The following is a 17,826-nucleotide window of genomic DNA, read 5'->3' on the forward strand; positions in this document are numbered from 1 at the left end:
TTCAGTACTACAATGATAGCCTTTGTTTAGTAATAGAATCTACATTCTTTTGAGAAAGATGATGATAAAGAAATTCAAATATTCCCTATATAAAAGAAGACACATAAAATAAGCCCCTAAGAAGCTTTAAGTAGAAGACTGTATTTTAGTGCCTGTGAACTGTACCCTCAAGTTTGCTTCACTTGGAAGCTGAAATAAAAAGACCACATCCAGTTTTCATTATAAACTACACATTCAAGTCACACTGCCAGGCAGGCTTTCGTTCTTTCAGAAACATCCAACAGGTAAGAAACAGCAAAAGTACACTTTGTGCATCTTAAATGACCATGTGCTTGTGATTCTCAGTCAGGAATCCTTCAGGAACCTCCTTGCCCTGGTTCCTTAAGACATCCTTTCTAGTTTAGGCATGAGAAAGGCAATATAATAATAATAACAATAACAATAATAATAATAATTCCAGTTCTGAAAAAAAAAGTAATTAGCCTGCACACATACAGGCATTTTTTTGAGAGTAAGGTTAAAGGGTAAAAAAGGAACCACCCGCATTTGCATTCTTGTTGGGGATAAGAAGGAAAGTCAGAAGAATCAATAATTCTAAGCCATTTTGTAAGGACTATTTGCAGCATGCTTTAAATATCACAACACTAGTTACAGTCATCAGTCATTCTATGTACTTGCAAAGCTGACAAAAATGAAACTCTTTCTGCTTAGCTAAGTTTCGTACCAATTTGAAATCCTCTAGTTCCTTTGGGTCAATCCCATCAGGATTCCAGATGGAACCATTGAACTCTCCGACAGCAACGCATTTTGCGCCAAAACGATGCAAGTATCTCATAGAATGCAAGCCCACGTTACCAAATCCCTGAGGGAAAGAGAAAGGGAAAAGCAGTCAACCCTCCAGTTAAAATGATGATTACTGCTAGGGCTAATACAGTTTTAAATAGTTCTTCAAATACAGTTTTAAATAGTTCTTCATCTATTGGCACATCTTGGCATTAGATGTGCATAGGCAAGATGGAAGAAATCTACATACATGCTATTCTTGTCTGAATCTCACTGCAGAAATGATGCACTGTAGCCAGCAATATACAGTTGTGATAAGTGTTTTATACTGGAAATATAGAAAGCAAGAGGTAATGCTAGTATGAAAGTGTCAAAACAATGATGTTTATCAACCTGGGAATGTTTTGTGTATCCACTTTATGATTGGCACCCTCTTAAAGGGATTAATGGATTTTTGTATGACTACTGACTTAATTCCAGGCCATTAAGTTCCTTTACTTCCAGGATGCTGATGTTCTGGAAGTAAAAGAACACACATAGCAGACAAAAAGTCATATGATCAATGTTGAAAGTTTGTTGTACGATTCTGTGCTGAAAAAAAAGCTATAAATATATAGGATAAATATATATTATACAGAAATAATCAATTCCTGTATAACACAGCTTCAGTTATATTTGGGATTTTTGCAGATGTATTAGAAGCAAACTTTGGCAGAAGAGTCTGTCATGCTTTAGGTCTCTGAAATGCTCTAGGTTCGTTTTCCTCGCAGAATTTTCTGCTTTTCTTATGGCCATGTTTTCAGTCTATATTTTGCTTAAGTGCCTGTTGGTTAGTCCTCTGCCAGGCCTGAAAATGCCCAAGTGCAGGGAGAGGAGTGTGCTGCTGGGCCTGTGCAGGGCAGAGATGTTTGTTGCAGACCACAGGTTAACTAGAGGACAACTTGGAGGTTACAATTACTCTGCTATTTCTTTTCTAACAAGCACTTTTGAAAGCAACAAAACAAATCAGTTCCTCAAACGCTCCATTTAACATACTGTTTAAAGTTGAACAAGCTTCCTCTCTTGGAAAATTTAGGAATGATAATGCATACTACTGACTATCACTTTCAAAATTCAAGTACATAAATCCCCAAGTCTTAGGAGCACCAAAAATGTATATTCAACCCTACAAATTTAGGATAAGGTCTTAGTTTCTATTTTTTCAGCTGCTTATTCTGTAATGGAACCCTTACTTTCTCCTGTTCCTAATTTTTTATTGTAAAACATTGCAACAAAATTTCTGTAGGTAAAACCAGTGTCACAGCTCACTGAAAAGTGTGCTTAGTTTAAAGACCTCGTGTAACAGTATTTCATTCTGCTGTTTGTAGCTTACAAGATCATAATGACTATAGAGATTAGGCTTTGTGCCTGTAGAGTGCAATTGAAAGTTCAGTTTATAAAAACCAGTCTAAAATAAAGGAGACCTGTGTTGCTTGAAAAATGTTTCTAAAGTTGGAGAGTAAAGGTTAACTTGGAAGTTTTAAAGCTCTCTCAGTTTTTAAGGGCCTGTTTTAAAAACAGCTCTACTGAAAGTCTGTGTACTACTTTTTTTCCTACTGTCTAAGGAAAAAAGTTACCTGAACAGCAAATGTTTTATCTCCAAATCCTGGAGTCATTCCTAATAAGCTCATATATGAGGCTTCATTGATGAAATTTTCAATTCCATGGAAGACACCACGGCCAGTTGCAGATATACGTCCATGGATCCCACCCTGGCTGATGGGTTTACCAGTTACACATGCATGAGCATTAATATCCTGTAAAACAGCAAAGGACTTGTGAGACATGGGATTAATCAATAAAAAAACAGCTGGAACAAGAAGTTTTGTACACTTTTGACATAAGGGCAAACAGAAAGTTTAAGAGTCAGAACATGATATAGTTTAAATGAATTTAGTTTGTAAAGATGATTTCCTTCCTCACTTTGTGTGAACACCTCAGAATATTCTGTCAGGAAAGTTGTGTCATGCAATAGTGGATATGGTCTGTGATTTTTTGTTGCCTCTAAGTGTGTGTGTTAACTTCAGTCTGTATATCATGGTGACATCCACAGGCAGTCAAATCAAAAAGCTCTCAGGAATGTTTCTTAAAATCAGCTCCTATTTACAGCCACAATTTCTTTACATCACTACTTTTGATATCCTTGAGCTGGCTTTAATCATCTTTAAACAGTGTTTAGTGTTCCTCAATAACAAATTCAGATATTTTACAATTACAAAACAAGGCATGAGGTCGGTAGTCAGAATACAGGGATGCTCTAATCTGCAGTTTGAAGGTCATATGGGAAAAGTTGTGTATTTATTACTTCTATTCAGAAAAGCAGCATTTACAATCAAGCCTCTATTCTTAATTTGGTGGCAATAAAATTAAGTTTTCCATATTCCAGATAGTTAGCCAAGATAAAATAGCCATTGAAAACCATAGCTGGTTTTTCCAATTGGAATTAATAACATGAACGAAATTCTTCCAAACCAGACACTGGAACTCCCTCTTCTGTCACCAGTGGTTCCCATGCTCCCACACCCTGGGAGCACAGTCACACGGTGGCTTGGCTGCCAGCACAAGTGAAAAAGGAGGGATAAAAGAGAATCCACTGAAATGAGAGTGCCAGCAGCCGGATGGGTTTCCATTCCACCAGCCACACATTCACTGGGAGGCTCCCTCTGCTCCATCCCTTGTGCCAAAGGCATTTGCATGCCTGTGGTGCAGGATGCTTGGTGAGAGGAAGGAAAGGAGCAGACAAAAGTAAGTGGAGGCAGAATGGCTGGAGGAGACTAGAGCCATAATGAAGACTAAAACTATTTACTGTTTGAAAACGATAGTGAGTTAACATATAAGCCTCTTTAAGCACAATGAAAGTGATGCTGGGCTTGCCACAGAATTCCTAATTCAGCCTCCCAAAACCCAGCTCGCTGCTCTCCATAAGCTGTATGCTCCCTCTTGTGGCATGTCAGCTGTAACAAACATTGGCAGGAGTGTTCTCTTGGAACGACCTGGCCTGATGCTTCGATGGACTTTCAGGTTTTTATTCTGCTATATGGTCTTAAACTATGCTTTGGGCTTTGTGCATTCACAAAAGAGGGAATATATTTTATAAATATGTGAAGAAATACAGCTTCCCACCATATATAAGAATGTATTTATCAAAGTCCTTTCCTATGTACCAAAAGTCAGTTGATAGTGTCAGGAAGTACAGAAGAGCGGAAAGGATTAATTTAATAAGAAACTTCAGCCATATGTAACTCAGTGATCCAGCAACTTCAGATGGATTTTCTGGAACAGTTAACATGGTAGTTATTAACAACTTGCATGGTTTGGCAAGAAAATAGAGCATGAAGTGAGGGCAGATCCAGGACTTCTTGAAGTCACATATAAAAGCCACGGCTGATGTCAAAGTCCTAAAATCTTTGGTTTCAAGTCAATAAGCAAAAACTTTCAAAACATCTTGGGTGAAAACCAAAGAGCATGGCTTTTACAGAGAACCTTGAAAAAGGGCTTATGGCTAGCATCAAAGACTTCTATGTCAGCAGTGGTAGCTTATGAACTTGGTGATGTTCAGGCACTAACCTTTGCTCCTTTCTTTACTCCTTTCCCCCCTGCAATGATGTTCTCCTTGTCTCTCCAACTTCCTCGCTCTGTGGTAGGTTTTGAGCAAACTTCCCTTATCTGCTCATATCTGTTATTTGATTTATCCTTCCCACTTGGAACTCCCTGAACACAGCTGTCTGCAGTGTGCAAGCACAGAGCCATCAGGTCTGTATCTCAGAGAGATCCCTCTCACCAGAGTTATCTTTCCACTCCACTGAATGGAAAGTGGTGCCTTGCACAGCTTCCATCTGTGTTTGCAATTACGGCTTGTTTCACTTCTGTTCATTGCTCATTTTCTGCTCTTAGTTCCCTTCCCTTCTTCCCCCATGGTCATTTTTATCTTCTTAGTATTCCATAATCACCTTTATTTTTGCTCTTGGTGTGCCAAACAGACAGAAACATCTTCCTCTAGAAACTGGTTTTGATGGATTATTCCCCTTTTTATAGCCTTGTCAGAATTCTCACTTTCCTTCTCCATTACCTGATAATTTTCCACAATAGCTCTGGAGTTCCACAATAGCTATTGTGGTAGCTATTGTGGCTCTACCACTCTCTTGAGTACAAACAAGCAACCCAACAAAATTAAGGAAACTAATATTTCCCTCCTGCCTCTTATTTCCATTTTTAATTAACTTTGCAGAAAAGCGTTCCTGAATCCTCTCAGTTTTTTTTATTTTTCAATAGGATACTGCCATACAGAGGGAGTCTAAAAATATGCTGCTGTAGGGTAATTCAAATTTTAATTCTCAGTAGTTATTTTCTTTTCTGTTGTCATTGAATCATAAGATTTTGTAGGACTACACAACAAGGTGAGGTTATAAAGTGGTAAGAATAAGAAATTCATCCATTTGAAAACTTCTCTATCAGGGTTTAGTTCAATTTTTAAAAAATGGAGCTTTTGTATAAAACTGCATGAGAACTCTTCAGTACAGTAAATCTTAAAGCAGGCACTTGCTGTGATCTTTCTTGTCAGTCTCAATAACACAGTGCTGTTGAATCACAGTGAAATACACATTTTAGTGCAATGGATTAAATGTTAAAACTCAATGCTTTGAGGCAGTAGTTTTGCTCTAAGTTGGAATTTTAAAGTTCTGACTCAGGGAACTAGTTGGCACCCAGCATTTTGAAGTCCTTCTAAAGTCATAACTTTGCCATTTTATCAGACATCAAGTTTTCATTAAAATATTTACCTATGTGAATAGCAAAAAGCAAATAATGTTTTACAGTGATATCCCTAACAGAGAGCTTTGTGCAAAAGTAATTTAACTCAACTAATCAGCATGGCACAGCTGATTCCTCAAGCATTCCTTTTTTCCTTCCATAAGATACCTCAGACTGCATTTCAGACTTAGAATAACCTGTGCCACTCCACCTCCTACTGTCCAAGGCCTCAGACAAGTCTTGTGCCAGGAGATGCCTGAGGACAGCAGGCACATCCTGGGCGATGTGCCAGCGCAAGGCTCGTGGTGGGTGGCACAAATGCCCGAGGCACACACCCTGCAGAGCTTCAGGGGAGCTGCTGCAAGGGACTGCACTGAGTACAAGCAAAGAGGAGCTGGGATAGGCAAACATGCACTAGAACAGCATAATAACACATTAATACACAGCTACTGACAAATGAGTTGTCCACAATGCATTTTTCTTTGAACAGACCTGTTGAAAGCATACAACGAGAATGTTTGGTTTAACAGGTACAAATAACCCCACTGACAAAGGCCAAACCAAGGACTAGCATTAAAAAAGTAATTTTTAAAAGCTTTAAATTGTTTTTTATTGCCTCCTGGGCTATAAATTATGTCAGTGTCCTTTGTTTTACACTTTGAAGAATTTGCTGAAGCCCACAATGAAACTTGTTACTTCTAGGAGACTGCAGAGAGTCTTAAAACTTTTAGAAGTTATACCAATAGCATGTGAATGTAATTTGCATGGTCTCTTGAATGAACAAAAGCACGTATTTATAAAAGTTATAAATTCAGTTATCAGTTAACAATTTTAAATTAGTAATTACAGTACCAACGAAAAACAGAGGAAAATTATAGAAATAGAAACCAATTTTAGAGTCTATACCTTTAAAAACAGTGTATTATCTTTGTTGAACAGCTGCAATCAGTAGTGTATCAGAGAAGCTTCTTTTAAGGCTAGTGTAAGAATATTATCCTTAAAGCTATTTTTCCTTTGCTGTACCCTAAAATCCTCACGGAGGTTGTCACAGTTTGCAATAATATTTTTAGATCCAGTAAGTGAACAAATTGATATGATTAGGCAGCTTTTCTGCTTGAAAGCCTCTGCACAAGACTTACATAGTGTCCTATGGTACTGGCATAGGTGTCAGCAATCCAGGACATCTCCCTCTCCCCCGTGCTCATATCAGGAGCAGGAACATCCACACCAGGTCCTGTTGGCAACAGTGAAAACACCTCTTAAGGGTCCAACACAAATAGTTATTGTCAATCTTCATTCCCTTGGGAACTGTGCAGGCCTTAGCAGAGAAGAACTGTTTTCCTCTTTAATCCTCAGTTTATTATGCAAGCAACATATTCTTCTGGATCCAATGTAGTTTTAGATGCTGTATCACACCTTTCTACAATATTATCAAAACCCCCAACCTTTACATAAGCCATTTGAAAAAAGGTGAAGGCCACTTTGTCAATAAGAAGAGGAGTGGTTTGGGTTTTTTTGCAGGGAGGGTGCTATCTGGGTATGATTTCTATATACTGTGATATTGATTGGATTCTTCTGCATAAGAATTTCCTTTCTGTTCCTGGGTGAGTTTAAATATTGCAGGTAGGCTGTACCTAGTCACTGTGCTGTAGCACATGCATTTGATTTCACTGCTTACTTCAAGAAAGGTTTCATTTCTCTTTCTTGATGAAATAAACCTTTAAAAGAAGTCTCACACATCTGTTGAAATTTAAACAAAAAATCCACTTCTGTAGATAGCTAAAAATAGTATTTCCCCAGACTATTTAAGACCATAGAAACTTGCTAATCAGGATATTATATGCAACTCTGCCCCAACAATTTTTTAAAGTATTTTTAAAAGGTTTGTGAAAGCTGTGTGGCACCAACCAGAGAGCCGAAAAGGAAGATAATTTTATCAAACCATTTTAATTGTCACAGAACTGATTATCACTATAGCTTGCATTGTGTATAGTAAAACCATAGTCACATGTAACATCAGTACGTGTGTTCATAAAGGAGGTTAATTTAGATAGTAAATGCTCTGTCTGGAAGAGCAGCAAACACTCTGGCTGAGGAGCAAGAAAATGCAGATAAAAGGATGGACATTCCCAAGGCAGTCAGATATCAGGAATACATGACAGTCCTTTAACTAGTAACATGCCTCATTATTCATTTGAGTAAGAACCTTCTCTGAGTAAAGCTGCTCCCTTCAATTAAAAGTTGAGCTGGTAATAGTCAGCTTTCTGCAGAGGAGATATCCAGACAGCAAAGCTACCACAACAGCTCAGGGTTGAGTGTGAATGAAGCCCCTACTGACATTAGAGAAGCTGAGGTTCTGTTACAACAGGCTCCTATGCTTCTTGCCTACACTTCCCTTGCAGCCTCTGGTTGCCATGGGTGAAGCCATCAACTTTTGCTGGGGTGGATCTTCTATTTCCTTCCTCTCTTTCCTCAGATACCTGCCAAAAGCCTCAACTGAGACTACAGGAAACAGTAACAGTGAAGAGCTTGCTATTAAAGATTAAAACTGCAACAGATATGCTCACCATTTTATGATCTAACTCTGAGAGAAATGTGATTCATTTTGGATACTGTGACCTCAGCTTTTGTGGCTTCTCATAGCTAGAACAGCCACCAGAAAAAGTTAAGACACAGTTCCCTTTAAAATGCACTAGGATGCAATGACTCAATTCTTTGTGGTTCTTGCTGAAAGTTCTCTATGCTAATTGTTTTCAGCTCTCAAAAATACTGTTATTTAAGGATATCATCTAACGGACACTGTCAGTGCACAATAAATCAGATTCCTAAATTTGAATAAAAAGCTGCCCAACATACCAATAAAGCCCTTTTTTGCCAGCTCCATGGTAAACCTTCTTGTGATCTTTTCCAATTCATTGTCCTATAGAGAAAACGGAATAAATATCAGAAGATATCATTAGTGCTTATGAGTATTTGCTCAAACTTAGCCCAAGCACAAGCCAACGCCCTCTTCTTTCAGAAGAAAGGATGATTCATAATTTATATAATTTATATGCCACTCCCTGGCAGACCATTGGTATTCAGGCAGCACAAGAAACATTGGGCTTTCTTTCTGTACATTCTGATCCATGACAAATTGGGACCATGGCACAGGAAGAACCACCTGTGCCCACAGCAGAGATTTCCAGCAAACAAATCTGATATCCTCTGTGAGCGATTTACAACCAGCAACAGCAAGAGCTGGCCCTGCCAGTTGTGCAATCAACACAGCCAAGTGACTTGACACAAATCCTTACAGGAGCTTTGAGCTTAGAATATCTGTTATGTATTCTAGTATTCCTTTCTGTACAAGTTGTTTTAATTAGGGCAAGAAGGCAAGCCTGCAGTAAACCTTTTATAAGCCAAGTTAGTTATTATTCACATTGGAACGCTGCATAGAATGGTTTAATGGAGCATAAAACTATTAGTCAAAATAAACAAAAACATTAACTTTTTTTTTTTGAAGAGTAACTTAATTTAAGCCTTTATTAACAGTATCAACTTTAAAAAATTTCCAGGTTCCAAATTATTTGCAGTCTCCTGATTTTCAGAAAAAATTAATAAATTAAGTAATTGAAGTATTCCACCTCTGAAACACAGACCTTTTAAAAATTCTTTTCCTACCTATTGCATGCACAGGCTACATTCAGCCTTTACAGAGGCAGAAAGTGGCAGGAGGTTTTAAGTGGTCAATAATGCCCTTAGAAGAGCTTTTTTAACTGGCTGGCTTCAGTATTGCAGATACCCAAATTTTTATCTATGATTAGGCTTACTGTGTAGTTCTTGGGATTGATCTTGACACCAGCCTTTGCCCCACCAAATGGCACATCTACAAGAATGCAAAGGAAAATCATTTTACTTTTTCAACATTAAAAGGCAGAACACATGAGAAAGATGTGTAATTATATCTTTGATTTTTGTGGTGATTTTGGTTTTGCTACGTTTATGGCTTCTGAAGTGGAAGTTATAATCTGATCTAGGTACTCTCATAAAAATGGGAGAGCTTTCAAGGCACTTTGAAAATGGTCTTTAAAAGTCGAAAGTTCATTATTTAAATTTTCTATGCTTAAATATCTCTTGTACTTGACACTTGAAGAAATAATAAGTTTTACCTTTTATATTTTACTGGTTTAGCTCAAAAATGTTACTTTGGGAGTCCTAAGCACATCTATATACATTAGGAAAGTATTTTCTTTTCTTATACATAATATGCAGATTCTCTCCAAACTCCTCTACAATTTAGTAGCTGTGTACAAGTTATACCTCTTTATAACCCATAAAGGAATTTTATCCTTTGCTCTCCACAGCTCCCCTGCCTGAATCCTTCAGAGCTTCCATCTGTTCCCCCTAAAATTAGTTCCCTAATAATCCAAGTTTGTCATACTTGAATTTGAGTTCAAGATGTAGTACTTTCTATGGGAGAGGGTAGTTAGCAGAATCTGGACTTTTCAAACGAAAATGCAACCTTATTAAAGTATTTTCAGGGACAGGAGAGGGAATACATATTATTTTAGTCACTATAGATTTTCCCACCTTGATACAGATATAAATTAGAGATTAGTGTCTGAAATTCATTTTAATCCTTTACATGTTTGTTTTTTCTATGTAATTACATCAGTACTGATTGAAACTGAAGAGTGAAATCTTGCTTGGAAAATGAACACTTACCAACCACAGCACATTTGTACGTCATGAGAGATGCTAAGGCTTTCACTTCATCCACGCTAACGTCCATGCTATAACGAATACCTGCAAAAGACACATGAGAAAAAACAGGAATTCACTCAACACCTTCATAAGTGTTTATAAATTGGGAAGGGTTAATCCACACCAACAATCTTTAGCATGCAAATAGGTTGTTTATCAACTTAATTACTCTAAGAGATAAAGAATGAGACCCTGTTTCCTTACTCAAATGTTTATCTTTTATGTAGCAGATATTCACTACTTCAGTAATTTTCTTTGAAGTAGCTTAATGGCAGCACTCAGCCTTAGGGAAAAAGTGAATATTCTTTGTGAAGAAGATGAATCAAGCTGACAGGTAGCTAAGAGCAGAGTTTTCGAGAAGCTGATAAAGCTCTTCAGCATTCCACAAGATCTTTAGTTTTGGACTTCATTCATTGTATATACAAGATTAGCTTTGTTCCTGAACATAACTTATCAGTACAGGTTATAATCAAGATCTTTTTGATGGAGTAATACAAGCTCCTGTTAAGTTCTAAGCCTTGGCTTTAAGGCCCTGGCTGCTAGGCACAGCCACAAAACAAAAAGCAACAAACCACTCTGCTAGTTCAAATTTTTTTCACAACATTTTTGAGGGAATAGTCCTACACCAGCAAGCTTGTGAGACAAGGCCACCCATCCCACACCCACATGGAAGTCAGCCCACACCTGCATTCCCTTCTCCAAGTCACTCAGCAGGGCTGCAAGTGTGTGCTGACACATGGTACAAATGCAAATTCAATTTGCTGCGTGCTGGCAGCAGCTCAGATGCACAATGGGTGAGCCCAGCATCCAAGGCAGCCCAGAGCTGAGTAAAAAAATGGTTACACAAAGGTAAGGAGATCTTTCACCTGCCTGACTCTTACCAGTCTTCTGAAAAATTGAAAAATACAATGAATTTATTGAACTCAAAGTTAAGATTCATGTATCTGAAGGTAGCTACAGAGTAGGAAATATTTAACCAAACTGACAGAGCAGATACAGAGAACTAGAGAAGCTTGAATACGATGTTTAAGATCAACATGTGCCCAAAGTCATGTGGCCACAACCAACAGGGTCCTACAGCTGTATGTTTGTTTCTATCCAAGCTTCTCCTACTTAACCAACTGTACAACAGAGCCATGAATAATTTATTATTCCCATCTTTACTCCCCAAATCTTTGGCCGTAGGTTCTGCCAAGTTGCACGGTGGTTTGCAGCAGGCACAGAGTGTCCTTTAGATGCCAGAACACGGCACCACAAATTTCCTATTATGTAAAGAGAAGACCATATTCAGGTTCTCAGGACTGAAAAAAGACCAGCATACATTATCCAAACTAAAGCACTGTGCTGCTATGAAAGCCATTCCTGAATGCTCTGGAAACAATCCCAGTTTCAAAGGAACTAAGGGCTGCTCAAATAAAGCTGAGGGCCAAGTGCTGCTTTCTTATGTGAGTTCAATCAGTAAAAGAAAGTACCATGCCTCCGCAGAACAGAATTTAAATTTGTTGTGTATATGGGGGAAGGGTGGTCTCCAAAAGCAAACTAAGTAGTTGCTAACTTAGATAGCTGCAAGGAGTTAATGGCTGAACTTTCAATAACCTTCTCATGGGAAGTAATATTCAAAATTTAAGTAGAACATATCACAGCCCAAAAGACCAGTCAAAGTTAGAACATGAACGTGTTGGAGTTTTTTTAATATGTCTTATACTGATCCTTCAGAGGAGCAGTTATCCTTCTGTCAAGCTCTGAGCAAGAATGAGCACTACATATGCCACTGGCTGTCCTGCCTGGGGAAACCATTCCCTCTTGGTTGAGCAGGTACTCTGGGGACAGGTCTCATCTGAGTATTGCTCAAGCCAGCCAAGTTTGGAGTCACAGCCTATGTTGGCCAAAAGTGAACTCTGCCCCTCCACCCCCCAGGTAAACTAGATCACTGTGTATTTATTCAACCCATTTACCTATTCAAACTTCCAAGCTGTGTATACAAAGCAGTTTTGCTATAAATGTACTCCTGCAGGCACACAAAATGTTGTTTATTGATATATGAAAAGCAGCAAGGAAACTAAATACTTTGGGATAATTATCTTGAACATTTTAAAGAGAGAAGCTAAACACAAAAAGAGAGGGAAGCCTCTTCTGCAAATCATACAGAAAATAGGATCTGAAGAGGTAAACAAGCAGCACTTTAACTAGAAGTGTTGGTGCAAGTATTTACTCCAGTGCATGTAGAACAGTTAGATCTCTGGTTCCTTGTATTCCAGTCAAGGACTACCACAAACTTTGACGTAAAAAATGTTAAGTTTTCATATGAAGGTAAATAGGGAAAAAGCCCCAAAACTAACAAAGTACTGACAGGCTTTCAACTGAGCTGCCTATCTGTCAGCCATGTACACATACCAGAACACAGGAAACCTCTAGACTTGAGGTCAAAACTGTTCTTTTCTGGACAACTTTGTACTTCAGAATAAGGTTTAACTCCTTTACCAGGCTTTTAAACAGTGGTAATTAAAATGGCTTGACTGCTGGCTTTATCTTTGTAACTGGAAGACTAGTCAATTCTGAGAGTTGTGCTGACTTTACTGGTCATTCTTCTCTAGTTTATGCGGTAAAATCTTTCATTAGGGGAAGTTCAGGATGCGGACCCAAGTTGGATGTGGACAGGTGTGATGAATTTTTCCCTTCCTTGGCAGGAGTACATAACATTTAAGATGTGCTAACACTTAATTCTTTTTCACAATTCAGCCAGTTACTGTTTTCCAGGAATTGTAATTACTCTACAGGAGGGCCACCTCTTGACAGAGAAGTTATTCGTGCTAAGCTGTTAAGACTGATGAGAAGCAGGCATCTGAGAATGCTGTACATTCCATCTGCAAGCAGATGCACAAAGATAAAAGACTTACTTAATTTCTATTCTATTTGGACATCATTGAAATTTAGTTTGACAGCTTCATAATTTGGCAGGAGCATTGCCACGCATTTGTGTGGCATCTTTTGGCAGTGTTAGTATGCATTCAATAGCCTAAGTCTAAAAATGGACCATATGCACAGATAAAATACTGGGTTTGGTTTTTGGTGGTTTTTGGGTTTTTGTTTTGTTTTGTTTTGGTTTTTTTTTGTTTGTTTTGTTTTGTTTTTGTTTTTGTTTTTTTTTTTAAGGTTCCCACCACATAAAAGCAAACAAAGTCACTGTTAGGTAGCAAGATTACAATTTTTTAAACTCTGGCAAGTCCCACTCAGTGAGTCTCTGGAAACTAGTGCCTTTTACAGCTAACTACAAAAAAATAGTTTGAAGAAAGCCTCAAGTTACAGTATGACTCATGGCCATGGAAAATACTTTTCATTGGAAAACATATGAATTCTTGTTCCAGTTGAAAATTCTCTTTCCTTACCACGCCCCAAGAAGTTAAACAGTATGCTAAGAGTAACTTTGTTTTTTTATGCACAAAGGTCTCTAAATGAGGAAATAAGTTTTCATTTAATTTTTTAGTATTTGTCAGTATAAAGAGAAGGCTTTATCACTACACAGAAGTGTCTACGCTTTTAAAACTTCTTTTTTATGATCTGAATTATGAAGCTATTACACTTCACTCAGCTACCTCTTCACATCCAAGTAGTCTTTATCAGCAAGGCTACTTTGGATTCTATAGCAACAGCAGTTAGTTATAATTTTAATCATTTTATCATTTTGTAGCCAGGGGTGTACTAGCATACACATAACAAAGACCTTGATTTCCAAGAAAATTGGTTATACATCCTACTAGATTTTACATTGTACAGACTTCAATATGTTCCATGATGTTAAGCGTGTTTATTATGCTTCCTTGGAAAATGTGGTGTACAGAACCACCAGCTTTTCAAGGATGACTACTGCCTTTCTAGTACGCCTACAAATCTATTTAGAGAAGTTTGTGTCACTATTTTCTGAGCTTCTTGTGCAGTGATCCCAAATGATAGTACCTACATGTGCCCTCGCTACTAACGAGCATGAGGTAGTTAAAGTCTCAAAAAACCCCTCAACAGTTGCCATAGCAACAGTTCAAAGCAAAACACTTGGTAAACTACTCCTCCTGTTCTAAATATCTTGTAAATCTTAGTAAGTCTCTCAAGTTCCCCAGAACCTGGAACACATTTGCATCTCAGCCTAAATTATTAATATCTAACCAAGAGTTTTGTCCTGCTTTGACTTCAGTGTTTTCTTCTGGTTGTCATGTTCTTGTGAACTTTGGAAGTAATTTGGGTCCTTTACAGATGACAATTCCTGTTAGTGTGGTGCATTGGTTCCGCTCACCTCTATTTGCAAAGTGCTTGCTCATCAAAAGAAACCTTCCAGAGCAGCAGCTATCCTACACTAGCCATACACACTCAGCAACACAGACGTCATCATCTCCTCTGGAAGCTCCTAGGAGTGACTACAGGCATGGTAATCTCCCAGTTAGCAACACTGGATTCTGCAGCAGCTCTGTGGGTTAGCAGCTTGCCTGACCCTGTCCAAAGGCTTTCCTTTAAGTCCACAGTCTGAAGGAGCTTCAGTATGGATGTTCACCTATGGATTCTGCAAAATCCATAAATTAGTCCCAGCACTTACTGCAGTGCCTTAGTTCCTTAATGTTTTAACTCTGGATTATGTATAGTTTCATGTTTGGTTAGTAAACAAGTGCAGTTGTGATTGTACTACCATCAAACTCAGTATCCACTGACACTTAACTCACTAGGGACATACTGTCCAAGCAATTCTTAAACCCTTTCAGAACACACACGTTTTTCTAGACTCAGAAAAACAATCCAACCTTCCCAAGAAAGAAACTGCTGAGCCTTATTTAACCATTTGAAAAGTGTGATAAACAGCTCAGTGACCAATTTGTAATTATTAAAGACAAAGAAATTCCAGATAAACCTAACAAAGCAAGATGAGTAATTCAGAACTGGAAAACAAGAACACTGTACACCAATCATCAACAAGAGTCACTAATTCCTAAATTCAATTCACTAACTGCCAAGAGAGGAGATAAAAATATTTATCTCTTCCTACACAGCACTAGCCAGCTACAAAGCTGGGGCAGGACAGACATTCCCCTACAGAGACATGCCACTGTTCTGCTTTAAGCACCAGTATGTATAAAATGACCACAAGGTATTCAGCCAGACAGAATACTTCAGTATATCACTTATTGTATGTTTTTAATAAGCTGCACTTGAAGTTTGCTTGAACAAACATGTTTATTTCAATCCATGCTGAGAAAAGCCAAGAATTTTCTCTATTCAAAAAGTACCTCTGGTGCACTGACAAGACTTGGTTTGAAATGTGAATATGGCAAATCTAGTGCACTACCAGGCAAGCAAATAGGACATAAATCTATGCACTTGGAATCTGGCTATGAAGTAAAGTCTCTCACCTACAGAACTACCTCAGCCCCACCCAAAGGATTAGATCACTCATTAAAGTGCACTGAACACTGTAGTAACAAGGACAGAAACAGGGAGATACAGTAAACTGCTTCCACATAGATATTATTATTATTATTACCACGTGCAGGGGGGTGTGTGCAGAGGGCGGAAATAACACACAAGTTGGCCCTGGCTGGTCCAAATGCCATAGGAGCCACAAAACAAGAAGCCACCACAGTGCTGACATGAGGCAGGCAAATTCCATGCTCTTCTTAAGAGTGTAATTTCTAACAAGATGGAGCTGTTGCAATTCGTGCAACAAAAAAGTGTACGCTAGGATCACCCAGAGAACAGGAGGGAGACTATCACACAGGAGATTCCTCTCCCCAACACGTGTTTATGCAGAAAGCCCAATGCTGAGGGAGGTATGATCTCTCTATAAATAGACAAAGAGCCAACAGTAGCAAGGGAAAACAACTATTTAAGATCAAGGACAAAGCTGGCTACCGCAGCAACGGTATGAGCTGATTATATGAAAAAGCTGAGACTAAAAAGATTCACAGCCAAAAGAGCAAGGCATAGCTGCTTACAAGAATATCAAAGGGAAAAACAAAAACCTGATATGGTTCACATTGTAACTAGCATATTAAAAGACAGTAGAAGACAAGACACATATTCCTTTCCTTATTTTTTCATTTGCAATTTAAATGTATATCCACTATTGCACTAATTGTGAAGTCAGATAAGCTACAATAAGAGAATAGAAACCTTTGGAAATCGGTCAAAGGTTGGACTCAAATCTTAGAGGTATCTTCCAGTCTTAATGATTCTATGAAAGTAAGGCACTCGTATAAGCTTTAGCTGTAGCACTACAAGTGTTATCACCATTAGGCTAATTACCTTTTTTCCCCCAAAAAACCTCTCCCGCTCCTTTGGGGTGAGATCAGTTTCCAAGGTTTATTTCAGGTTACAGATGGTCCATGTTTTAGTTCCATCTGTTGCATGGTCCATAGGGTACATTTCCATGTCTTACTCGAAAGATCCCTGGCCAAAAGCACAAGCTCTTAACTTCCACCCATGCATGAGTTAAAAAAAATCAAAGCTGCTAATTCAACCCCAAGATAAACAGCTCTGCTGGTTCCAAGATACCTTATAGCACTGCTCCTTACCCTCTCAGAAAAGGAATATATAATGTTGAGACAGCTCATGTTCTGGACCAAGTCCTGCATGTACAGGTTTTTCTTTTGCAAGTAAGGTTTCCATCATCAGGTATGTACACTGTTTTAACCACAATAGTGTCTGCAACAGAGAGTATTTTGGGCACTGAGATCAGTGCCAGCCTTGGACCTCTGCAACTGGAAAACTGCGGCAAGGCTGGCATGAGTAAAAGTCACCTTATGCAGTAAGAAACTCATTAATATGAACTCATGAGCCAAGTGAGAAGGATAAATCCTGATAGACAGAATAAATGCAGCCAAGACCAGACAACAGGAAAGTTTTGTAGTGCAGAATAGCTCCTTCCACTAACCAGCCAAGGCAGCACCACACAGGAAATCAAATTCATTCACCTCCAAGTCAACTGAACAAATAAAGACTCATTTGTCTTCACATAAAGGAGTGAACTCAGAAGTAATGTTTGACAAAGCTTTCAAAATTCCTCTGTAAATGAAGGTTATACTAAATCTAGTCCAGAACTAAGGATGGTTTTAAAGCCTTTCTGAACTGAGGAAGCAGCTGCGACTTAGTTACAGCCATTTGGGTGAGCACAAACAAGTTAGGCTGTTTCTGGCTCTGATTCATTTGGTTTCATTTATAACAGACCTGTTGGACAGTTGGTTAACAGTTGGAAAAGGCTTGAAAAAGTTTTGAAACCACTTAACAGCATTATTCCCATAATAAATGCTGCCTAACAAACACAGAATCACTTCTATACTACTAAGCAGGTAAAAATGCAGTAAGTTCAATTCGTTTTCTGAAACTGACCAATTAATGATAAATAGCCATCAGCAACCACATAAAAAGCAGCTTAACCAGTTCTACACCTTTCACAGAACCTGATGAAATTATTTAGAAGAATTTATTATTTTAAGTAGGAACTGCCAGAGTAGTTTCCAACAAAGTCATCTG

At 38.3% G+C, this 17,826-nt stretch overlaps 1 protein-coding gene across 1 annotated transcript in view; it reads right to left on the reverse strand.

The window, feature by feature from the left end:
* GLUD1 (glutamate dehydrogenase 1) overlaps positions 1-17,826 on the reverse strand; it is a 29,191-nt gene that overhangs the window by 6,567 nt on the left and 4,798 nt on the right. The window contains exons 2-7 of the mRNA XM_038140623.1: positions 10,279-10,359; positions 9,384-9,439; positions 8,428-8,491; positions 6,711-6,805; positions 2,400-2,579; positions 725-862 (exon numbers count right to left, since the gene is read on the reverse strand). Of these exons, the coding sequence (XP_037996551.1) occupies positions 725-862; positions 2,400-2,579; positions 6,711-6,805; positions 8,428-8,491; positions 9,384-9,439; positions 10,279-10,359 (614 nt within the window). The remainder of the gene's footprint in view (positions 1-724; positions 863-2,399; positions 2,580-6,710; positions 6,806-8,427; positions 8,492-9,383; positions 9,440-10,278; positions 10,360-17,826) is intronic.

The sequence above is a fragment of the Motacilla alba genome, chromosome 6, assembly GCF_015832195.1.
Source record: "Motacilla alba alba isolate MOTALB_02 chromosome 6, Motacilla_alba_V1.0_pri, whole genome shotgun sequence".
Taxonomy (NCBI): Eukaryota; Metazoa; Chordata; class Aves; order Passeriformes; family Motacillidae; genus Motacilla; species Motacilla alba.